The sequence below is a fragment of the Coregonus clupeaformis genome, chromosome 21 (genome assembly GCF_020615455.1).
Source record: "Coregonus clupeaformis isolate EN_2021a chromosome 21, ASM2061545v1, whole genome shotgun sequence".
In the NCBI taxonomy this organism is placed as follows: domain Eukaryota; kingdom Metazoa; phylum Chordata; class Actinopteri; order Salmoniformes; family Salmonidae; genus Coregonus; species Coregonus clupeaformis.
In genome coordinates this window covers 25812278-25832415 of record NC_059212.1, presented here as the reverse complement: position 1 = coordinate 25832415, position 20138 = coordinate 25812278, and the positions used below count along the sequence as shown (strand labels likewise).

At 47.3% G+C, this 20138-nt stretch overlaps 1 protein-coding gene across 3 annotated transcripts in view; it reads right to left on the bottom strand.

The window, feature by feature from the left end:
* LOC121535151 (ephrin type-B receptor 1) overlaps positions 1 to 20138 on the bottom strand; it is a 325240-nt gene that overhangs the window by 72274 nt on the left and 232828 nt on the right. For 2 of the 3 annotated variants that reach the window (XM_041841921.2, XM_041841922.2), the window contains exon 5: positions 10234 to 10569. The exons of the other annotated variant lie outside the window; for it this stretch is intronic. In XM_041841921.2, the coding sequence (XP_041697855.2) occupies positions 10234 to 10569 (336 nt within the window). The remainder of the gene's footprint in view (positions 1 to 10233; positions 10570 to 20138) is intronic. 3 annotated transcript variants of the gene reach the window in all.

The following is a 20138-nucleotide window of genomic DNA, read 5'->3' as shown; positions in this document are numbered from 1 at the left end:
GGCCTTGCGGGTGTTGACCTGATTAAATACTTTTTTCACATCGGCCTCGGAGAGTGAGATCACCAAATCATCTGGGTCGGTGACGGCCCTCACACCCGGCACGATGTTGTTGTTGTCAAAGCGTGCATAAAATGCATTGAGTTTGTCTGGTAGAGAGGCATCATTGTGCAGATCACGGTTGGGTTCCTTTATAATCTGTAATGGTCAGTAGCCCCTGCCACATACGGCGGGCATCAGAGCCTGTGTAAAATGATTCCACCTTATTCCTATATTGTACTTTTGCTCGTTTGATGACTGTGGAGATCATAGCGGGACTTCTTATACTTATTCCTGTCCTCGGCCGTAGCCTAAGGGTTGTCTGCGATAGCTCTGTGTGCGGTAGCCCTGTCCTTTTCTGAAGACGGTGATGGAGGTGCTTAGCTCGACAATGATATCGGCGGAGTCTCGAAACATATTCCAATCAGCGCTGGGAAAGCAGTCCTGTAGCATAATCTCTGACTCTGGTGACCATTTCTCAATGGAGCGAGTCACGGGTACTTCCTGTTTGAGTTTCTGCTTGTAATGATCCGATTTGCCGAATGGCAGACAAGGGAGGGTCTTGTATGCTTGCTTGTGGGTAGAATAACAGTGGTCTAGGACTTAATCGCCCCTAGTGGCGTTGGAGACGTGTTGATGGAAGTTGGGCATCACACGCCTTAGTGACCAGAATTAAAATTGCCGGCAACCAGAAAAGCAGCCTCTGGATGTAGGTTTTCTTGCTTGTTTATAGCCTTGTACAGTTCGTTAAGTGCCAGCTTGTTATTTTTCTTATCCTGAGGTGGAATGTATACAACAGTCACGATAACAGCTGAAAACTCCCTCGGGAGGTAGAAGGGTCGGCATTTGACCATCAGGTATTCCAAGGCGGGTGAACAGTGGGTCGACACTTCCACCGTGCTGGAGTTAGCAGACCAGTTCGAGTTGGTGTAGAGGTAAACCCCTCCCCCCTCGATTTCCCGACTCCACTGTCCTGTCCGACCGGTGAATGGAGAATCCATCGAGTTGGATAGCCATGGGGGGTATCTTGTCCGAGAGCCATGTTTCAGAAAAGCAAAGAATATTGCAGTTTCGAGAGTCCAATGGAAACTTTGAGAGTCCATTGATTAACAGATTGCCAACACCTTTGTGTCCTTTTTAACTGGTTTTGGCGTTCAGTCCAGTTTGCACATGGTAAGTGTGACTAAGAATAACTTTCTTCAGACTTCCACTCTCAGACTGCCTTTACACACTTTTCTCCCCAAATTATCCTCAGATCCTTCCATCCATCTCGACACTGAAAGTCCATATCCACGTCCGGCCGAGTCGGTCTAGCTTCCTGCCTGTTATGAAAACCCTCCAGTCAGAAGCAGCAGCGCTGCAATTACCTAGCCACAAAGAGTCTCCTAGGGCTGGGCATGGGCAGAGCCAATTACAGCCAGTCACCTCTTTACACAGAGCAGGGCTCGCACAATGCTTCCCTACATTTATCTGTCATGTAGGGCCTATTTAGCCTTTCAAACATGGGACAGTCAGAAGCCATTAGGCTACCCTAATAATCAAAGCTATTTACCTCCTCATTTCCCTCTTCTTCACTATCAGCCACCACAACTTAAAGGGCCATGAGCCAGAGCCAGAGAGCGTTCCCTTCTTCGCTCTGTCGTTATTTTCTTGGAGGTTGTTGTGATTAAATACTGGAGTTTCGATTCCAGAAACGGGGAATGGGGAGGTTGTATAGTTTGAGAATGTCTAGTAGGTAACAATATACAATGAGTTAGGTTTGTGTATATTAAAAAAAAAAACATATTAACCTACGCTAATCAAAATGCATAAACTCATGCACAAACTGGAGGGTTCACAACTTCAACTTTCACATTTCCATAGCGCCATAGCTCTGCTTTCAACCATGCTGTTATGGTGGGGTAACATGTACCAGAAATATCCAATATTTATAACACAGAAAATCCCAGAAAAGTTGCTGTATACACTCAAAACTGTAATATGGTACACACTCACGAAATGACCACTCGAAAACCGAGTATACAACTAAACTCAATACACAACTACACTCCACATATTTGGCAGACACTCTTGAGGTCTCTCTCATACGAGCAAACACAGACAAATGAAATGGGTCTCATTTAAATGTTCCACTTGGTCAATACTTTGTGCTCTAGGTCCCTTGAAAAGTGCCACTATGTACATGATGGAACTCCACAGGAGCATGAAGAACACTGTAGGAAAAGGACCAGGCAGACAAAATATCCCAAAGCTGTCATTTCCAGTGGCTGAATTCACATTCCATCACAAGGCCAGAGAAATAGAAGGGAGAAATGGAGGGAGGGAGGGAGGGAGGGAGTGAGGGAGGGGGGAGGGAGGGAGGGAAGGAAGGAGGGAGGGAGGGATGCAAGAGAAAGGATGACCAGGAGAGGGAAAAAAAGAGAAAGAGAGTGAGAGAGCAAGAGCCTTTGAGAGCAAAAGCCTTCCAACTTAAGAAAAGGAGAGAGAGAGAGAGAGCGTGAAGGAGAGAGATGAGGAGGCGGCCGTCCAACTCTCTGGCTTGATTCACGCTGTCCTAATCGTGGACAGAGGAGTCTGCATGGTCATTATGTAGTACTAAACACAGACCCCTTCTTGTCTCACTGCCTGTTCTGTAACAGCTATAGCACTGCTGCCAAGACAGTGAACAGCAGAGAAACTGGCATGGGCATGTACAGTGAGGGACAAAAGTATTTGATCCCCTGCTGATTTTGTAAGTTTGCCCACTGACAAAGACATGAGCAGTCTATAATTTTAATGGTAGGTTTATTTGAACAGTGAGAGACAGAATAACAAAAAAAAAATCCAGAAAAATGCATGTCAAAAATGTTGGGGTGACCTCGCCTCTCAACCCCTTGCCCTCTTTGATGTAGCCTCAAAGACACACACACACATTCAAGTGTGCGCACACACAAAAGAGTGCGTACACACACAGGCGAGCATGAAGACACATGGAAGCATATAAACAATCCTCTCTTAGCCTCCACAGACACACACACACACACACACACAAAACCCTCTCAGTCTCAACATAAAACGGAAGGCAATCTGTCCCACATATACAGTGAGGGAAAAAAGTATTTGACCCCCTGCTGATTTTGTACGTTTGCCCACTGACAAAGAAATGATCAGTCTATAATTTTTATGGTAGGTTTATTTGAACAGTGAGAGACAGAATAACAACAAAAAAACAACAACAAAAACTCATGTCAAAAATGTTATAAATTGATTTGCATTTTAATGAGGGAAATAAGTATTTGACCCCTCTGCAAAACATGACTTAGTACTTGGTGGAAAAACCCTTGTTGGCAATCACAGAGGTCAGACGTTTCTTGTAGTTGGCCACCAAGTTTGCACACATCTCAGGAGGGATTTTGTCCCACTCCTCTTTGCAGATCTTCTCCAAGTCATTAAGGTTTCGAGGCTGACGTTTGGCAACTCAAACCTTCAGCTCCCTCCACAGATTTTCTATGGGATTAAGGTCTGGAGACTGGCTAGGCCACTCCAGGACCTTAATGTGCTTCTTCTTGAGCCACTCCTTTGTTGCCTCGGCCGTGTGTTTTGGTTAGTTGTCATGCTGGAATACCCATCCACAACCCATTTTCAATGCCCTGGCTGAGGGAAGGAGGTTCTCACCCAAGATTTGACGGTACATGGCCCCGTCCATCGTCCCTTTGATGCGGTGAAGTTGTCCTGTCCCCTTAGCAGAAAAACACCCCCAAAACATTATGTTTCCACCTCCATGTTTGACGGTGGGGATGGTGTTCTTGGGGTCATAGGCAGCATTCCTCCTCCTCCAAACACAGCGAGTTGAGTTGATGGCAAAGAGCTCCATTTTGGTCTCATCTGACCACAACACTTTCACCCAGTTCTCCTCTGAATCATTCAGAAGTTCATTGGCAAACTTTAGACGGGCCTGTATATGTGCTTTCTTGAGCAGGGGGACCTTGCGGGCGCTGCAGGATTTCAGTCCTTCACGGCGTAGTGTGTTACCAATTGTTTTCTTGGTGACTATGGTCCCAGCTGCCTTGAGATCATTGACAAGATCATCCTGTGTAGTTCTGGGCTGATTCCTCACCATTCTCATGATCATTGCAAATCCACGAGGTGAGATCTTGCATGGAGTCCCAGGCCAAGGGAGATTGACAGTTTTTTTGTGTTTCTTCCATTTGCGAATAATCGCGCCAACTGTTGTCACCTTCTCACCAAGCTGCTTGGCGATGGTCTTGTAGCCCATTCCAGCCTTGTGTAGGTCTACAATCTTGTCCCTGACATCCTTGGAGAGCTCTTTGGTCTTGGCCATGGTGGAGAGTTTTGAATCTGATTGATTGATTGCTTCTGTGGACAGGTGTCTTTTATACAGGTAACAAGCTGAGATTAGGAGAACTCCCTTTAAGAGTGTGCTCCTAATCTCAGCTCGTTACCTGTATAAAAGACACCTGGGAGCCAGAAATCTTTCTGATTGAGAGGGGGTCAAATACTTATTTTTTCTAACCTCATTATCTGAGCCATCAACGTTAGGTAGTTAGTAGCTACTGTACTTAATTACACCTACTGATTGCAGAAGACAAATGTTAGCTGGCGTCGGGTAAGTTTGGCTTTATACATAGCTTGGGCTTTGTCGAGTAAGGCTTAATTATGTATTTAGATTGTAGTTAGGTATTGTAGATAGGCCCGCAGCACGAAGCTAGCTAGCTAGCCGTTTTTCAAACAAAGTCAACACAGTAGCCATTGCTAGCTAGCCAACACGACCAGCTAACTGTACTGCAGTAGCTAAATACAATATATTTGTGCTAGCTAGCCAACGTTTAATTTTTGCTGCGTTATGAAAGGAACTAGACACGGACACAAATTATCTGTTTAGTGTGTTAACACACTATTGGTAGTTTGTTGTAACCAAGTATTGGTGCTAAACTGTGTTTTATTGGATGCTAGCATGCTAGTTAGCTATGGCGTCATAGTTAGGCATCGTGGGCTGTTGTGGGTAGTTATTGTAGGTTAGCATTGTTTTCGGCGGTGCCGGGTGTAGCACGAAGCTAGCTAGCTAGCCGTTTTTCAAACAAAGTCAACACAGTAGCCATTGCTAGCTAGCCAACACGACCAGCTAACTGTACTGTAGTAGCTAAATACAATATACTTGTGCTAGCTAGCCAACGTTTAATTATTGCTGCGTTATGAAAGGAACTAGACACGGACACGAATTATCTGTTTAGTGTGTTAACACACTATTGGTAGTTTGTTGTAACCAAGTATTGGTGCTAAACTGTGTGTTATTGGATGCTAGCATGCTAGTTAGCTATGGTGTCATAGTTAGGCATCGTGGGCTGCTGTGGGTAGTTATTGTAGGTTAGCATTGTTTTCGGCGGTGCCGGGTGTAGCACGGAAGCTAGCTAGCTAGCCGTTTTTGAACAGAGTCAACACAGTAGCCATTGTGTGCTGTACTGTGGCAGCTAAATACAATATATTTGTGCTAGCTAGCCAACGTTTAATTATTGCTGCGTTATGAAAGGAACTAGACACGGACACGAATTATCTGTTTAGTGTGTTAACACACTATTGGTGGTTTGTTGTGACCAAGTGTTGGTGCTAAACTGTGTGTTATTGGATGCTAGCATGCTAGTTAGCTATGGTGTCATAGTTAGCTAGCTGAATAAAGTGTGTTGAGTCTATTCCTTGAAACATTGAACCGCTGTGGTTCACAACAATTCTGATTTCTAAAGGTGGAAGTTGGGAGAGTTTTTGTTCGGGTGGTTCAGTGAAACAATTATAGTTTCTGAGGTGGAAGTTTTGGTGAGGGAGGCCCTGCTCTCTCCTCTCCCAGATGTTTAGTTCATTTCATTCCGATCTCCTCTGCATTATTGTAGCCATTTGCTACAGCCTGTCAACTATGCCTCTGCCTATCCCTGTTCTCTCCTCTCTGCACAGGCTACACAAACGCCTCACACCGCGTGGCTGCTGCCTCTCTAACCTGGTGGTCCCTGCACGCACCCCACACCTGGAGTTCCAGGTCTCAGGCAGCCTCTGGAACTGCCGTTCTGCTGCCAACAAAGCTGACTTCATCCCAGCCTATGCTAACCTCCAGTCCCTCGACTTCCTGGCGCTGACGGAAACATGGATTACCACTGAAAACACTGCTACTCCTACTGCTCTCTCCTCGTCTGACCATGTGTTCTCGCATACCCCCGAGAGCATCTGGTCAGAGGGGTGGTGGCACAGGAATCCTCATCTCTCCCAAGTGGACATTCTCAATTTTTCCCCCTAACCCATCTGTCTATCTCCTCATTTGAATTCCATGCTGTCACAGTCACTAGCCCATTTAAGCTTAATATCCTTGTCATCTATTGCCCTCCAGGTTCCCTTGGAGAGTTCATCAATGAGCTTGACGCCTTGATAAGTTCCTTTCCTGAGGATGGCTCACCCCTCACAGTTTTGGGGGGATTTCAACCTCCCTACGTCCACATTTGACTCATTTCTCTCTGCCTCCTTCTTTCCACTCCTCTCCTCTTTTGACCTCACCCTCTCACCGTCCCCCCTACTCACAAGGCAGGCAATACGCTTGACCTCATCTTTACTAGATGCTGCTCTTCTACTAATCTCACTGCAACTCCCCTCCATGTCTCCGACCACTACTTTGTTTCCTTTTCTCTCTCGCTCTCCTCCAACACTACTCACTCTGCCCCTACACAGATGGTAATGCGCCGCCGCAACCTTCGCTCTCTCTCTCCCACTACTCTCTCCTCTTCCATCCTATCATCTCTTCCCTCTGCTCAATCCTTCTCCCTCCAATCTCCTGATTCTGCCTCCTCAACCCTCCTCTCCTCCCTTTCTGCATCCTTTGACTCTCTGTGTCCCCTATCCTCCCGGCCGGCTCGGTCCTCCCCTCCAGCTCCGTGGCTTGATGACTCATTGCGAGCTCACAGAACAGAGCTCCGGGCAGCGGAGCGGAAATGGAAGAAAACTAAACTCCCTGCCGACCTGGCATCTTTTCACTCCCTCCTCTCTACATTTTCTTCATCTGTTTCTGCTGCTAAGGCCACTTTCTACCACTCTAAATTCCAAGCATATGCCTCTAACCCTAGGAAGCTCTTTGCCACATTTTCCTCCCTGCTGAATCCTCCCCCCCTCCCCCTTCTCTCTCTGTGGATGACTTCGTCAACCACTTTGAAAAGAAGGTTGACGACATCCGATCCTCGTTTGTTAAGTCTAATGACACTGCTGGTCCTACTCACACTGCCCTACCCTATGCTCTGACTTCTTTCTCCCCTCTCTCTCCAGATAAAATCCTGCGACTTGTGACTGCAGGCCGCCCAACAACCTGCCCGCTTGACCCCATCCCCTCCTCTCTTCTCCAGACCATCTCCGGTGACCTTCTCCCCTACATCACCTCGCTGATCAACTCATCCTTGACCGCTGGCCATGTCCCTTCCGTCTTCAAGAGAGCGAGAGTTGCACCCCTTCTCAAAAAACCAACACTCGATCCCACTGATGTCAACAACTACAGACCAGTATCCCTTCTTTCTTTTCTTTCCAAACTATTGAGCGTGCCGTCTTTAGCCAACTCTCTTGCTATCTCTCTCAGAATGACCTTCTTGATCCAAACCAGTCAGGTTTCAGGACTGGTCATTCAACTGAGACTGCTCTTCTCTGTGTCACGGAGGCTCTCCGCACTGCTAAAGCTAACTCTCTCTCCTCTGCTCTTGTCCTTCTAGACCTGTCTGCTGCCTTTGATACTGTGAACCATCAGATCCTCCTCTCCACCCTCTCCGAGCTTGGCATCTCCGGCGCGGCTCACTCCTGGATTGCGTCCTACCTGACTGGTCGCTCCTACCAAGTGGCGTGGCGAGAAGCTGTCTCCGCACCACGTGCTCTCACCACTGGTGTCCCCCAGGGCTCAGTTCTAGGCCCTCTCCTATTCTCCCTATACACCAAGTCACTTGGCTCTGTCATATCCTCACATGGCCTCTCCTATCATTGCTACGCTGACGATACACAACTAATCTTCTCCTTTCCCCCTTCTGATAACCGGGTGGCGAATCGCATCTCTGCATGTCTGGCAGACATATCAGTATGGATGACGGATCACCACCTCAAGCTGAACCCTGGCAAGACGGAGCTGCTCTTCCTCCCGGGGAAGGACTGCCCGTTCCATGATCTCGCCATCACGGTTGACAACTCCGTTGTGTCCTCCTCCCAGAGTGCGAAGAGCCTTGGCGTGACCCTGGACAACACCCTGTCGTTCTCCGCTAACATCAAGGCGGTGACCCGATCCTGCAGGTTCATGCTCTACAACATTCGGAGAGTACGACCCTGCCTTACACAGGAAGCGGCACAGGTCCTAATCCAGGCACTTGTCATCTCCTGTCTGGATTACTGCAACTCGCTGTTGGCTGGCCTCCCTGCCTGTGCCATTAAACCCCTACAACTCATCCAGAATGCCGCAGCCCGTCTGGTGTTCAACCTTCCCAAGTTCTCTCACGTCACCCCCCTCCTCCGCACACTCCACTGGCTTCCAGTTGAAGCTCGCATCCGTTACAAGACCATGGTGCTTGCCTATGGAGCAGTGAGGGGAACGGCACCTCCGTACCTTCGGGCTCTGATCAGTCCCTACACCCAAACGAGGGCATTGCGTTCATCCACCTCTGGCCTGCTGGCTCCCTTCCTCTGCGGAAGCATAGTTCCCGCTCAGCCCAGTCAAAACTGTTCGCTGGTCTGGCACCCCAATGGTGGAACAAGCTCCCTCACGACGCCAGGACAGCGGAGTCACTCACCACCTTCCGGAGACATTTGAAACCCCACCTCTTTAAAGAATACCTGGGATAGGATAAAGTAATCCTTCCACCCCTCCCCCAAAAAAAAAAAAAGAAAAAAAAAAAAAAAGTGTAAAGTGGTTATCCCACTGGCTATAGGGTGAATGCACCAATTTGTAAGTCGCTCTGGATAAGAGCGTCTGCTAAATGACGTAAATGTGCCCTTGAGCAAGGCACTTAACCCTAATTGCTCCTGTAAGTCGCTCTGGATAAGAGCGTCTGCTAAATGACTAAAATGTAAATGTAAATGTTATTTCCCTCATTAAAATGCAAATCAATTTATAACAATTTTGACATGCGTTTTTCTGGATTTTTTTGTTGTCATTCTGTCTATCATTGTTCAAATAAACCTAGCATTAAAATTATAGACTGATCATGTCTTTGTCAGTGGGCAAACGTAAAAAATCAGCAGGGGAACAAATACTTTTTTCCCTCACTGTATTAACAAAGAATCACAGAAAATATGTGCTGATCACAGATCAGCTTTGCCTTTTAAATCATAACAAATAAGAGGAGGGACCTGATTCTACATCCCACTTCTAGTCTCTGTGATGCTTTGTGAATACTGGCCCTGTTCAGCCCTATAAAAAACAAACTCCAGCTATTTTGGCCAGGATTGTGTTTGGTAGGTTTTTTTTCAGGGATGTGTTCAATACTGCGTCAGTGTTTTAGGCTGTGGTGTTATAGACTGTTCTCAGTCTGCCGTGAAGAGAGAGGCCGAGGCAAGTCGAGTTGCTTCTCGACGAAAACAAAGACTCATTCGAAAAGAAGATTGCAACCAGCAAAGTACAAATGGTGCAGAAATAGGTCAAAGGGAGGGATATGCTGGTCTCGCTAGAGATCCTAACATGCCATGTCTTGGGTTGGGGTTTTGAACTTTACCATGTTTTCAAAGGGAAAAATCCCCCAATTCTCAACACACTCAATTATATAGCAGGCCTCTTCTTTCATTCGAGAAAATAGGGCGATAATACGATAGAAGAGAGACAGTTTCAATATTTCACTTTGTGAGTTCACGTAAAGCTGGTGTCAGCTGCCCCCTCAGTTAAATCCTTAAAGTCATTATTCACGGTTCAGCACAATGACCTCTCTCCAGCTCACATTGTGAAAGGAGAAGCAACAGGCCAGGAGTCAGAAATGCAGAGATTATCTTGCGTTTACCAGTGCTGAGCAATGTGGGATGAAATATGATATCAACTATCAATGAACAGCAGACTATGCCAACAATGTACATGAATACAGATGATGATAATGATAATGATACTCACCATCCCCTCTCAGTGAGACTACACAACACACACAGATAACCCCCCAATCCCCTTCCCCCACACACACACACACACCCACAGACACACCCACACTATTCTCTTACCAGCCTGATTGGTGGTGATGTCTATAGACACATGCTGGGCAGGGTAGGGGCTCTTGTTGGTCACCCCATTGATGGCCTGTATCTCGAAGCTGTAGAGTGTGTGGGCCCACAGGTTGCTGATGAACACTCTGGTCTCCGTCAGGCCCAGCTGCCTCGGCACAAAATCCACATTGTCGTCACAGTGTGAACAGGTACGGCGGTCCGCCCGGCACTTCTTACACACAATGTTGTAGACCACGTCCTCACGACCGCCTGTCTCCCTGGGCGCGTGCCACTCCAGGATCACTGAGGTCTCGTTCACGACGGATATCACGTTCCGTGGGCCCGAGGGAACGCCTACAATCAGACACAGAGAGGAACCTTTATTTAACCAGGTTTTCCCATTGACATCTCAGTGAATCTCTTGCCAACAGACCTTGAGATTGACAAACACAATGAGAAGGTTGTCAGTTTTTATGTATTCTATTCAACCTTTATTTAACCAGGAGATCCCATTGAGATCTCAAATAATCCAATTTTCCAGAGAGACCTGGCCAAGAGGGTAGCTTTAATGTAAACAATAGCAAGCTAACACAAATCCTGGACCCCTCATAGGACAGACAAGGCAATACCCTTTTCACACTACTGAGCCAAACAGAACCGACCCAAGCCGAGCTGCACTTGGTTGGTCTAGTTACACATCCACCATAATTTCTGGAACCATGCTGGAAAGGGCAATGTGAAAGGAAAACATCAGCGCCAGCACAGTACAGGTCAGCCCTATAGTGTGAATTAGGCACACTTGTTTTTCGACAAGGAGAGGAAAATGGGTCATACTCCATATCCACCCAGAGGACAGGTAAGGCTTAGATGAACTGTGATTAGTGGAATGTTTTTATGAGTCCGGCTCTGTTGATGGAAGAGTTTTCACCACTTAAAGAACGTTCCTGGACATGCCAACGCTGAGCGAGCAGCTACTCTATATGCTAATTATAGTCCATCACTACAGCGAATGGGCTATAGCCTAAGGAGAGGGAGACTTACAGGACTGTAGCTACCAGCTATCCTGTACTAATCCGCAAGCTCGCAGTTAGACTAGGGGTTGAGGTCTTTTATAAATCAAGGTGAATCCGTTCCAATCAAAGTAAGTGCCTTATTTTCTGTATATTGTGTTGTCGTTTCTACTGTAGCACACCGTATCTATGGATCATAATGTATTTACTGTTTTATTCACATGTTTTCAAGTACTGGTGAAAAATCATGCATTCCGATTCTTGCATAGATTGTAATGGTCACAAATGAGGTGTGTAAAATACTTTTTTGAAGGTTGTACTGATTATGATGAGCTAATGCTAAGCTATTTGCTGGTTATTTGTGGCGCCATGTTTGTTGACATCATACAATGCATTCTGGTTGTCACGTAAGCGTCTGTCAGACCAAAGATGTTATAACAAGGGATAGTTCACTCGACTGACTTATGGTGCTTTCAAGACAACTGTGAACTCGGAAAAATACTAGGTCAAATCATGACATCAGTGATCTTCAGGTCGGAAAGTCGGAGCTCTAGAAAGAGGCCCGAGTTCCCGAGTTGGAATTCCGAGTTGGATGACCGTTCAAAACGATTTTTCCCAGTCGGAGCTCATTTTTTTCAGAGTTCCCAGTTGTCTTGAACGCACTGAAGTCGGAAGTCGGAGATTTCCCAGTACCCAGTTGTTTTGAACGCGGCATCAGATTGTAACTTTGGTACCTTAGGGTTGCCAGCTCAGACCCCCCTTTCCAGGGGTTTTATTTTTATTTAGCATATAAACTTATCCTGTGTTTGCCCCCCATTTATTGAGAAATCCCCCATCATAGTAATATTTCCTGCATCATATTCCCCCACGATACCTCCCCCATTTCTACCCCCATGGACTTGAAAACGCCCCACTAATTAAATGAACCCTCCCACAAACACCCATAAAATGGTTTCATTCCTGTTTAGCTTTCGCGCTATGGTTAGGCTAGGCAGTAGTCTTGTATTTGGTGTGATGATCTGTAAGGTGATACCATTTTATTTTATTTGTGATTTGTCAAAAACGGTAAACGACTTGTCAAGTCATGTGCTTCGGTTCTTGTATACACTGTAACAAGTACATCGAAGATTTGTAATATGCTGAAAAGTGGCTAAACTAAGTTCATATTTTTCAGGCAATGGGCGCAGCCATCTTTTACTTTGTTTATTTGCGTCTTATAGTGAATGGCATTCTGAGATTAGGGAGTTTTTGCCAAGTCAAACATAAACAAACATGGCTGTCATCATAAAGAATTTATCTTAGCTGACACGTATCTCTTTTCTCAATAATATTAAATTTCTCACTTGTGCTCACCAGAGATGTGGTACATTGTAAACAAGTCTAGCTGTTAGGTCACTAACTTATGTTTTGTTTTTCGTCAGAGCAACCTGTTATTTGGACTGGTTTATGGAATGAGTTTAGCTGTGGATGTGTTCTGTGTTATGTTTGGATGATGAAGTCCGCATTTATCTTTTACAATAAAAGGTGAAATTGAGGAATAAAATTGTGAAGACCTTTATTTCCCATCAGTATAAAACATTGTTTAGATGCTTTTCAGACAACAATGATGTTTAGATGCGTTTGTTGCATCGTATGTTATGTTGCTACTGTTCCAATCACATATTTGTGATCTTACGCTGCAGGGACCACTCAACAATGATCACAAATATGTGATTGTACGCGTCAAAGGGTTAAAGTTATTCAATTTGACTTATTCAAGCACATGGGCTACACAAAAAGGTGTGTGAAAATGTATTGTCTGAATATATCTGGGTTAAAAAATAAAGGATACAATTCAAGGAAGCCGTACAAGCGTAGTATGATGCATCCCTTGAGTTTCCCATTACAGAGAGGTTCAGGGAACGCAGTTCAAAATAAAGGAGACAAGAGAAGGAAGCTGTATTAGCGTATTAGGACACAGCCCTTAGTTTCCCATCGCCAAGGGGGAGGGCAGGCAGTTGCTTCTGTCAACACAGCCACAATAAATCATTGTTGCTGCAAAGCCACGTGGGATAGCGCTTGGGCGCTTGGACAAAGCAGCGGAACACACAGAGGTGACGGAATGGCAGTGTTGCCGCGGCGACCTCGGCTCAGCGCCATGGCGACGACTGAAGGGTCAGTGACAGGGAGAGCGTGACCTCCACAGTGTGGTTATTATGGTTTGCCACAGAGAGGACAGAAAGAGGATGGAATCCATTACCTCTAGATAGCCCGCAGTTTTACCCAAAGCCACTTACAGTTAACATATAATCAGGATGTTTCCCATGCAAAAAACAGACCAACAAGCACCATATTCATTGGAGCTATCGGGTGTGCGTATGAGAGCGAGAGAGAGAGAGATAGAACGAGGCAAGAGCCTAAGAGAGTGAGAGAGATGAGCTAGATAGTGAGATGAGAAAGAGTAAATATAGAGAGGAGAGAGTGTGTGTGTTCGCAGAAATAGGCCAGAGATAGAGTTGGGTATCACACACACACACACACACACACACACACACACACACAGAGCTCATACACTGCACATGTACCTACATATAGTCCATATTATCACCATGACACACCTACTGCTGTAAGAACTGATATAAATGACCCTGCCTATGTGTTATGTGACAGTCAGGGTACATAATACATGGTTGCTCATGGAACAAATACAGTGGGGAAAAAAAGTATTTAGTCAGCCACCAATTGTGCAAGTTCTCCCACTTAAAAAGATGAGAGAGGCCTGTAATTTTCATCATAGGTACTCGTCAACTATGACAGACAAAATGAGATTTTTTTTCTCCAGAAAATCACATTGTAGGATTTTTAATGAATTTATTTGCAAATTATGGTGGAAAATAAGTATTTGGTCAATAACAAAAGTTTCTCAATACTTTGTTATATACCCTTTGTTGGCAATGACACAGGTCAAACGTTTTCTGTAAGTCTTCACAAGGTTTTCACACACTGTTGCTGGTATTTTGGCCCATTCCTCCATGCAGATCTCCTCTAGAGCAGTGATGTTTTGGGGCTGTCGCTGGGCAACACGGACTTTCAACTCCCTCCAAAGATTTTCTATGGGGTTGAGATCTGGAGACTGGCTAGGCCACTCCAGGACCTTGAAATGCTTTTTACGAAGCCACTCCTTCGTTGCCCGGGCGGTGTGTTTGGGATCATTGTCATGCTGAAAGACCCAGCCACGTTTCATCTTCAATGCCCTTGCTGATGGAAGGAGGTTTTCACTCAAAATCTCACGATACATGGCCCCATTCATTCTTTCCTTTACACGGATCAGTCGTCCTGGTCCCTTTGCAGAAAAACAGCCCCAAAGCATGATGTTTCCACCCCCATGCTTCACAGTAGGTATGGTGTTCTTTGGATGCAACTCAGCATTCTTTGTCCTCCAAACACGACGAGTTGAGTTTTTACCAAAAAGTTCTATTTTGGTTTCATCTGACCATATGACATTCTCCCAATCCTCTTCTGGATCATCCAAATGCACTCTAGCAAACTTCAGATGGGCCTGGATATGTACTGGCTTAAGCAGGGGGACACGTCTGGCACTGCAGATTTTGAGTCCCTGGCGGCGTAGTGTGTTACTGATGGTAGGCTTTGTTACTTTGGTCCCAGCTCTCTGCAGGTCATTCACTAGGTCCCCCCGTGTGGTTCTGCGATTTTTGCTCACCGTTCTTGTGATCATTTTGACCCCACGGGGTGAGATCTTGCGTGGAGCCCCAGATCGAGGGAGATTATCAGTGGTCTTGTATGTCTTCCATTTCCTAATAATTGCTCCCACAGTTGATTTCTTCAAACCAAGCTGCTTACCTATTGCAGATTCAGTCTTCCCAGCCTGGTGCAGGTCTACAATTTTGTTTCTGGTGTCCTTTGACAGCTCTTTGGTCTTGGCCATAGTGGAGTTTGGAGTGTGACTGTTTGAGGTTGTGGACAGGTGTCTTTTATTCTGATAACAAGTTCAAACAGTTGCCATTAATACAGGTAACTGTTAGGCCTACTGCTGCTAGGTAGCTCTCTCTCTGCTCTCTCCCTCCCCTCTGTCTGTCCTTGATTGCAGGAGTGAAGTCTGGTGTGCGGGAGTCAGGGTTCCAGCTGCAGCTCATTCACCATAATCACCTCAGCCTTTAAGACCCGGTCAAACTTACCACTCATCGTCAGATCATAGTCAAGACGACCATGTTAGTCTCGCTGCCGACTCAACCTGTTTATTTTTGCTCTTTGTGTTTTGGCCTGTTCTATTTACTTTTTCTCCTGTGCCACAGATATTTGGAACCTGACTCCTGCCTCCGCTTCACTCCTGCCACCACCATCCTGCTCTCCACTACCAGACCTCTCTTTTGGACTCACCACGGACACTAGGACATTACGGTACCACACCTGCCCTGACCTGGATCTGTTACCCTCCCTGTAACCTGGACTTGCTCTTCCCCTATTATTGGAAACCTGGACTATTGAACATTTTAAATAAACCTGTTAAACCTTCTCTGGCTTGGTGTACTTGTCTGCATTTGGGTTCTAATACTGGTAAATCATAACAGTATGATCTGACCATCATGAACCCAGCAGACAGTAGCTTGGATACCACCCCAGAGTGCACTCAAATTTGGACTGCCATAGCCAATCAGGGCATTTTACTTGGCCAACATGATACCCTGTTTAAGACGATTGCTGAGGACAGTCAGGTGCTGCTTAATCAGGTTCAATTACTCACCAATCAAGTGTCTGCCCTTACTACCCCTTCAGCCCAGATCAGAGAGCCTTTTGTTCCTGCTCCAGAGCGCTATGACGGGAACATGGGAACCTGTGGTGATTTTTGACTCAATGCTCGTTAGTGTTTGAACAACAGCCCCTCACCTACGCCTCAGAAAGAGCCCGTATTGCCTACCTTATCAACTCTACTAGCGGTTCCGCTCGTGCCTGGGGATCCGTGGTCTGGGAGAGTCAGTCGGACATTTGCAACGCTACGTTGCCTTCACCACTGAGATGAGGAAGGTTTTTGACCACCCGTACGAGGCAAGGAGGCTGCGAAACGGTTGTTTTCTCTTCGGCAGGGGGCTCGCAGTGTGGCGGAGATGGCAGTGGAGTTTCGGACTTTAGCAGCAGTGAGTGGTTGGAATGACGAGGCATTACAAGGAGTGTTCATCAATGCTTTGTCTGAGACTTTAAAAGATGAATTGGTGTCATATGATGAATCGCCTACGCTGGATAATCTTATTTCACTCACCATCAGGTTGGATAATCGGATTCGGGAGCGCCGCCGGGAGAGGAGTGTTAGTTCCAAGCAACCTGTCTGTCATCAACAAACTCCTCCCCGCATCTTCCCTACGGAGAAAGCCGTGTCTTCCCCGAGTCGATACGAGGAGCACTGAACCCGAAGCCATGGAGGTGGGTCGTGCACGGTTGTCCTCAGAGGAGCGTGCACGTCGCATTCAGGCTCGGGTCTGCCTGTATTGTGGAGAAGCTGGTCATTTCGTTCCTTCCTGCCCAGTTCGTCCGGGAAAAGGGCCGGCTCATCATTAATGGGAGAAGTTTTGGTGAGCCGAGCAGCGGATTCTTCCTCTTCTCCCGCATTCTGCTCCAGGCATCCCTCCAGTGGCAGTTCCAGAATCTCTCTGTTAGTGCGCTGATTGACTCTGGTGCAGACGAAAGCTTTTTGGATAGAGAGTGGGCTCAACAAATGGATTTGGAGACTGTTCCTATGGACTGTCCGCTGCAGGCTAAGGGTCTGAATGGACAATTGTTGACCCATATTACCCATCAGACTGTTCCTGTTTGTCTTAGAGTGTCGGGAAATCATCAGGAGAACATTCAATTCCATATTATCGACTGCCCACAGACCCCTCTGGTCCTTGGTATCCCCTGGCTCATAAGACACAATCCACACATTGATTGGGTGACAGGTAGAATTGTTTCATGGAGCACATTTTGTCATGTGAATTGTTTGTGTTCTGCTCTGACTCCTGCCAGTACTGTGCCTCAACCTCCACTGGAGTCCATGGATCTTTCTAATGTTCCTGACGTGTATCATGACCTGGCATCCGTTTTCTGCAAACACAGAGCTACTTCTCTTCCTCCTCACCGGCCTTACGACTGTGCCATTGACCTCCAGCCAGGAGCCCCGCTCCCCAGCAGTCGCCTGTACAATCTCTCCCGGCCGGAGACGGAGGCTATGGAAAATTACATTCGGGACTCCTTGGCGGCAGGTATTATGCGTCCTTCCTCGTCACCTGTAGGAGCGGGATTCTTTTTTGTTGCTAAGAAGGATAAGACCCTCAGACCCTGTATTGATTACCGTGGACTTAACAACATCACCATTAAGAACAAGTATTCTCTGCCTTTGATTAATTCTGCTTTTCCCCTCCTTCATGGTGCTACCATCTTTACGAAACTGGATCTACGAAATGCGTATCACCTGGTGCGCATTCGTAAAGGTGATGAATGGAAGACTGCCTTCAACACACCCTTGGGACATTTTGAGTATCTGGTTATGCCTTTTGGGTTGTCTAATGCCCCTGCTGTTTTTCAGGCACTAGTCAATGATGTCCTTCGGGACATGTTGAATCGGTTTGTTTTTGTCTATCTGGATGATATCTTGATTTTCTCAGAGTCCTCCCAGGAACATGAACTGCATGTGCGCCAGGTGTTGCAAAGGTTGTTGGAGAACAAACTGTTTGTGAAGATGGAGAAATGTGAATTTCATGTGTCTGAGACCTCTTTTTTGGGTTACATCATCGCTCAGGGGGAGTTGCGGATGGACCCAGCTAAGATCTCTGCTGTCACGGACTGGCCAGCCCCCTCTACCCGCAAACAACTTCAACGATTTCTGGGGTTTGCGAACTTCTATAGGAGGTTCATCAAGGACTACAGCCGCATTGCGGCGCCACTCACCGCTCTCACCTCCATCTCACGACCGTTCGCTTGGAATGAAGGGGCCGAATCAGCGTTCGAAGAACTGAAACATCGCTTCGCCTCGGCTCCCATTCTGATGCAGCCGGACCCCGACCGCCAGTTTGTCGTGGAGGTGGATGCATCCGACACTGGGGTAGGTGCGGTGTTGTCACAGCGTTCTCCTGAAGATAACAAACTGCATCCCTGTGCTTTTCTCTCAAGGAAACTTTCTCAGGCAGAGAGGAATTATGATGTTGGCAATCGTGAACTGCTCGCCGTTAAGCTGGCTCTCGAGGAGTGGCGACATTGGTTGGAGGGGGCGGAACAACCCTTCATCGTTTGGACGGATCATAAGAATCTGGCTTACCTCCAGTCAGCGAAGCAGCTCAACCCCCGTCAAGCCAGGTGGGCACTATTTTTTGGGAGATTCAATTTTTCTCTGTCTTACCGTCCTGGGTCACGCAACGTCAAGCCTGACGCCCTGTCTCGTGTTCATTCGGCTGTTGATACTGGTAGTAACCCTGAACCCATTTTGCCTCCTACCTGCAGTATTGCGGTCGTCACATGTGACATCGAGGGGATTGTTAGACAGGCTCAACATCATCAAGCTGACCCTGGGAGGGGTCCTCCTAACCGGATGTTTGTCCCTGAGTCTGCTCGCTCCCAGGTACTTCAGTGGGCTCACTCGTCTCCCCTTACCTGTCACCCTGGAGTTTCGCGGACCCTTGACTTTGTGCGACGGAAGTTCTGGTGGGCCACGATGGAGGCGGACACTCGAGCCTTCATTGCTGCTTGTACGGTATGTGCACGAAGTAAGAACTCCACCCAGGCCAGCGCTGGTCATCTACGACCTCTACCTATACCCAGCCGGCCCTGGTCGCATATCGCTATGGATTTTGTCACTGGACTTCCCCCTCGTCTGGAAAGACTGTAATTCTTACGGTGATTGATCGTTTTTCTAAGTTCGCTCATTTTTTGGCCCTACCTAAACTGCTCACTGCCAGAGAGACGGCTGATATTTTGGTTGAACATGTGTTCCGCTCTCATGGTCTACCCACGGATATTGTCTCTGACAGGGGTCCCCAGTTTGTCTCCCAGGTGTGGAAAGCTTTCTGTAAAGCTTTGGGCATTACATCCAGCCTGTCCTCTGGATATCACCCCCAGACCAACGGGCAAGCCGAGAGAGCGAACCAGGAGATGGAGACCGCTCTTCGCTGTGTCACAGGGTCTAACCCTGGGTCATGGAGCTCCATGCTCCCCTGGGTGGAATATGCTCATAACACCTTGACTAACGCTTCCTCTGGTTTGTCTCCTTTTCTGTGTGCTCTGGGTTATCAACCTCCCCTGTTCCCTTCTCAAGAGAGGGAACTGGCGGTACCCTCGGTGCAGTCCCACATGCGCCGCTGCTTCAAGGTCTGGAGGAAGGCCAGGGTAGCTCTGTCCCGAGCTTCGGCGTACATGCAGAGGCAAGCCAACCGTCACCGGTCCCAGGCTCCCGGTTACTCTCCTGGTCAAGAGGTATGGCTGAAGTCACGGGACCTTCCATTGAAGGTGGAGTCTAAGAAGATGGCGCCTCGTTTTATAGGACCGTTCAAGATACTGTCTATTGTTAACCCCTGCGCGGTTAAGCTACAGCTTCCTGCCTCCCTACGGGTTCATTCCACCTTTCATGTTTCCCAGATTAAGCCTGTGTCGGTTAGCCCTCTGTGCCCGCCCTCTCGTCCCCCTCCTCCGCCCAGGATCGTGGGTGGGGGTCCGGTCTACACTGTCCGGCGACTTCTGGATGTTCGCCGCCGGGGTCGTGGTTTCCAGTACCTGGTGGATTGGGAGGGTTATGGTCCTGAGGAACGTTCCTGGGTGCCCAGGAGCTTCATTGTGGATCCTGCTCTGGTCCGAGAGTTTCATAGGTTACATCCCGATAAACCCCGTCGGCCGCCAGGTGGCGTCCGTAGAGGGGGGGTACTGTTAGGCCTACTGCTGCTAGGTAGCTCTCTC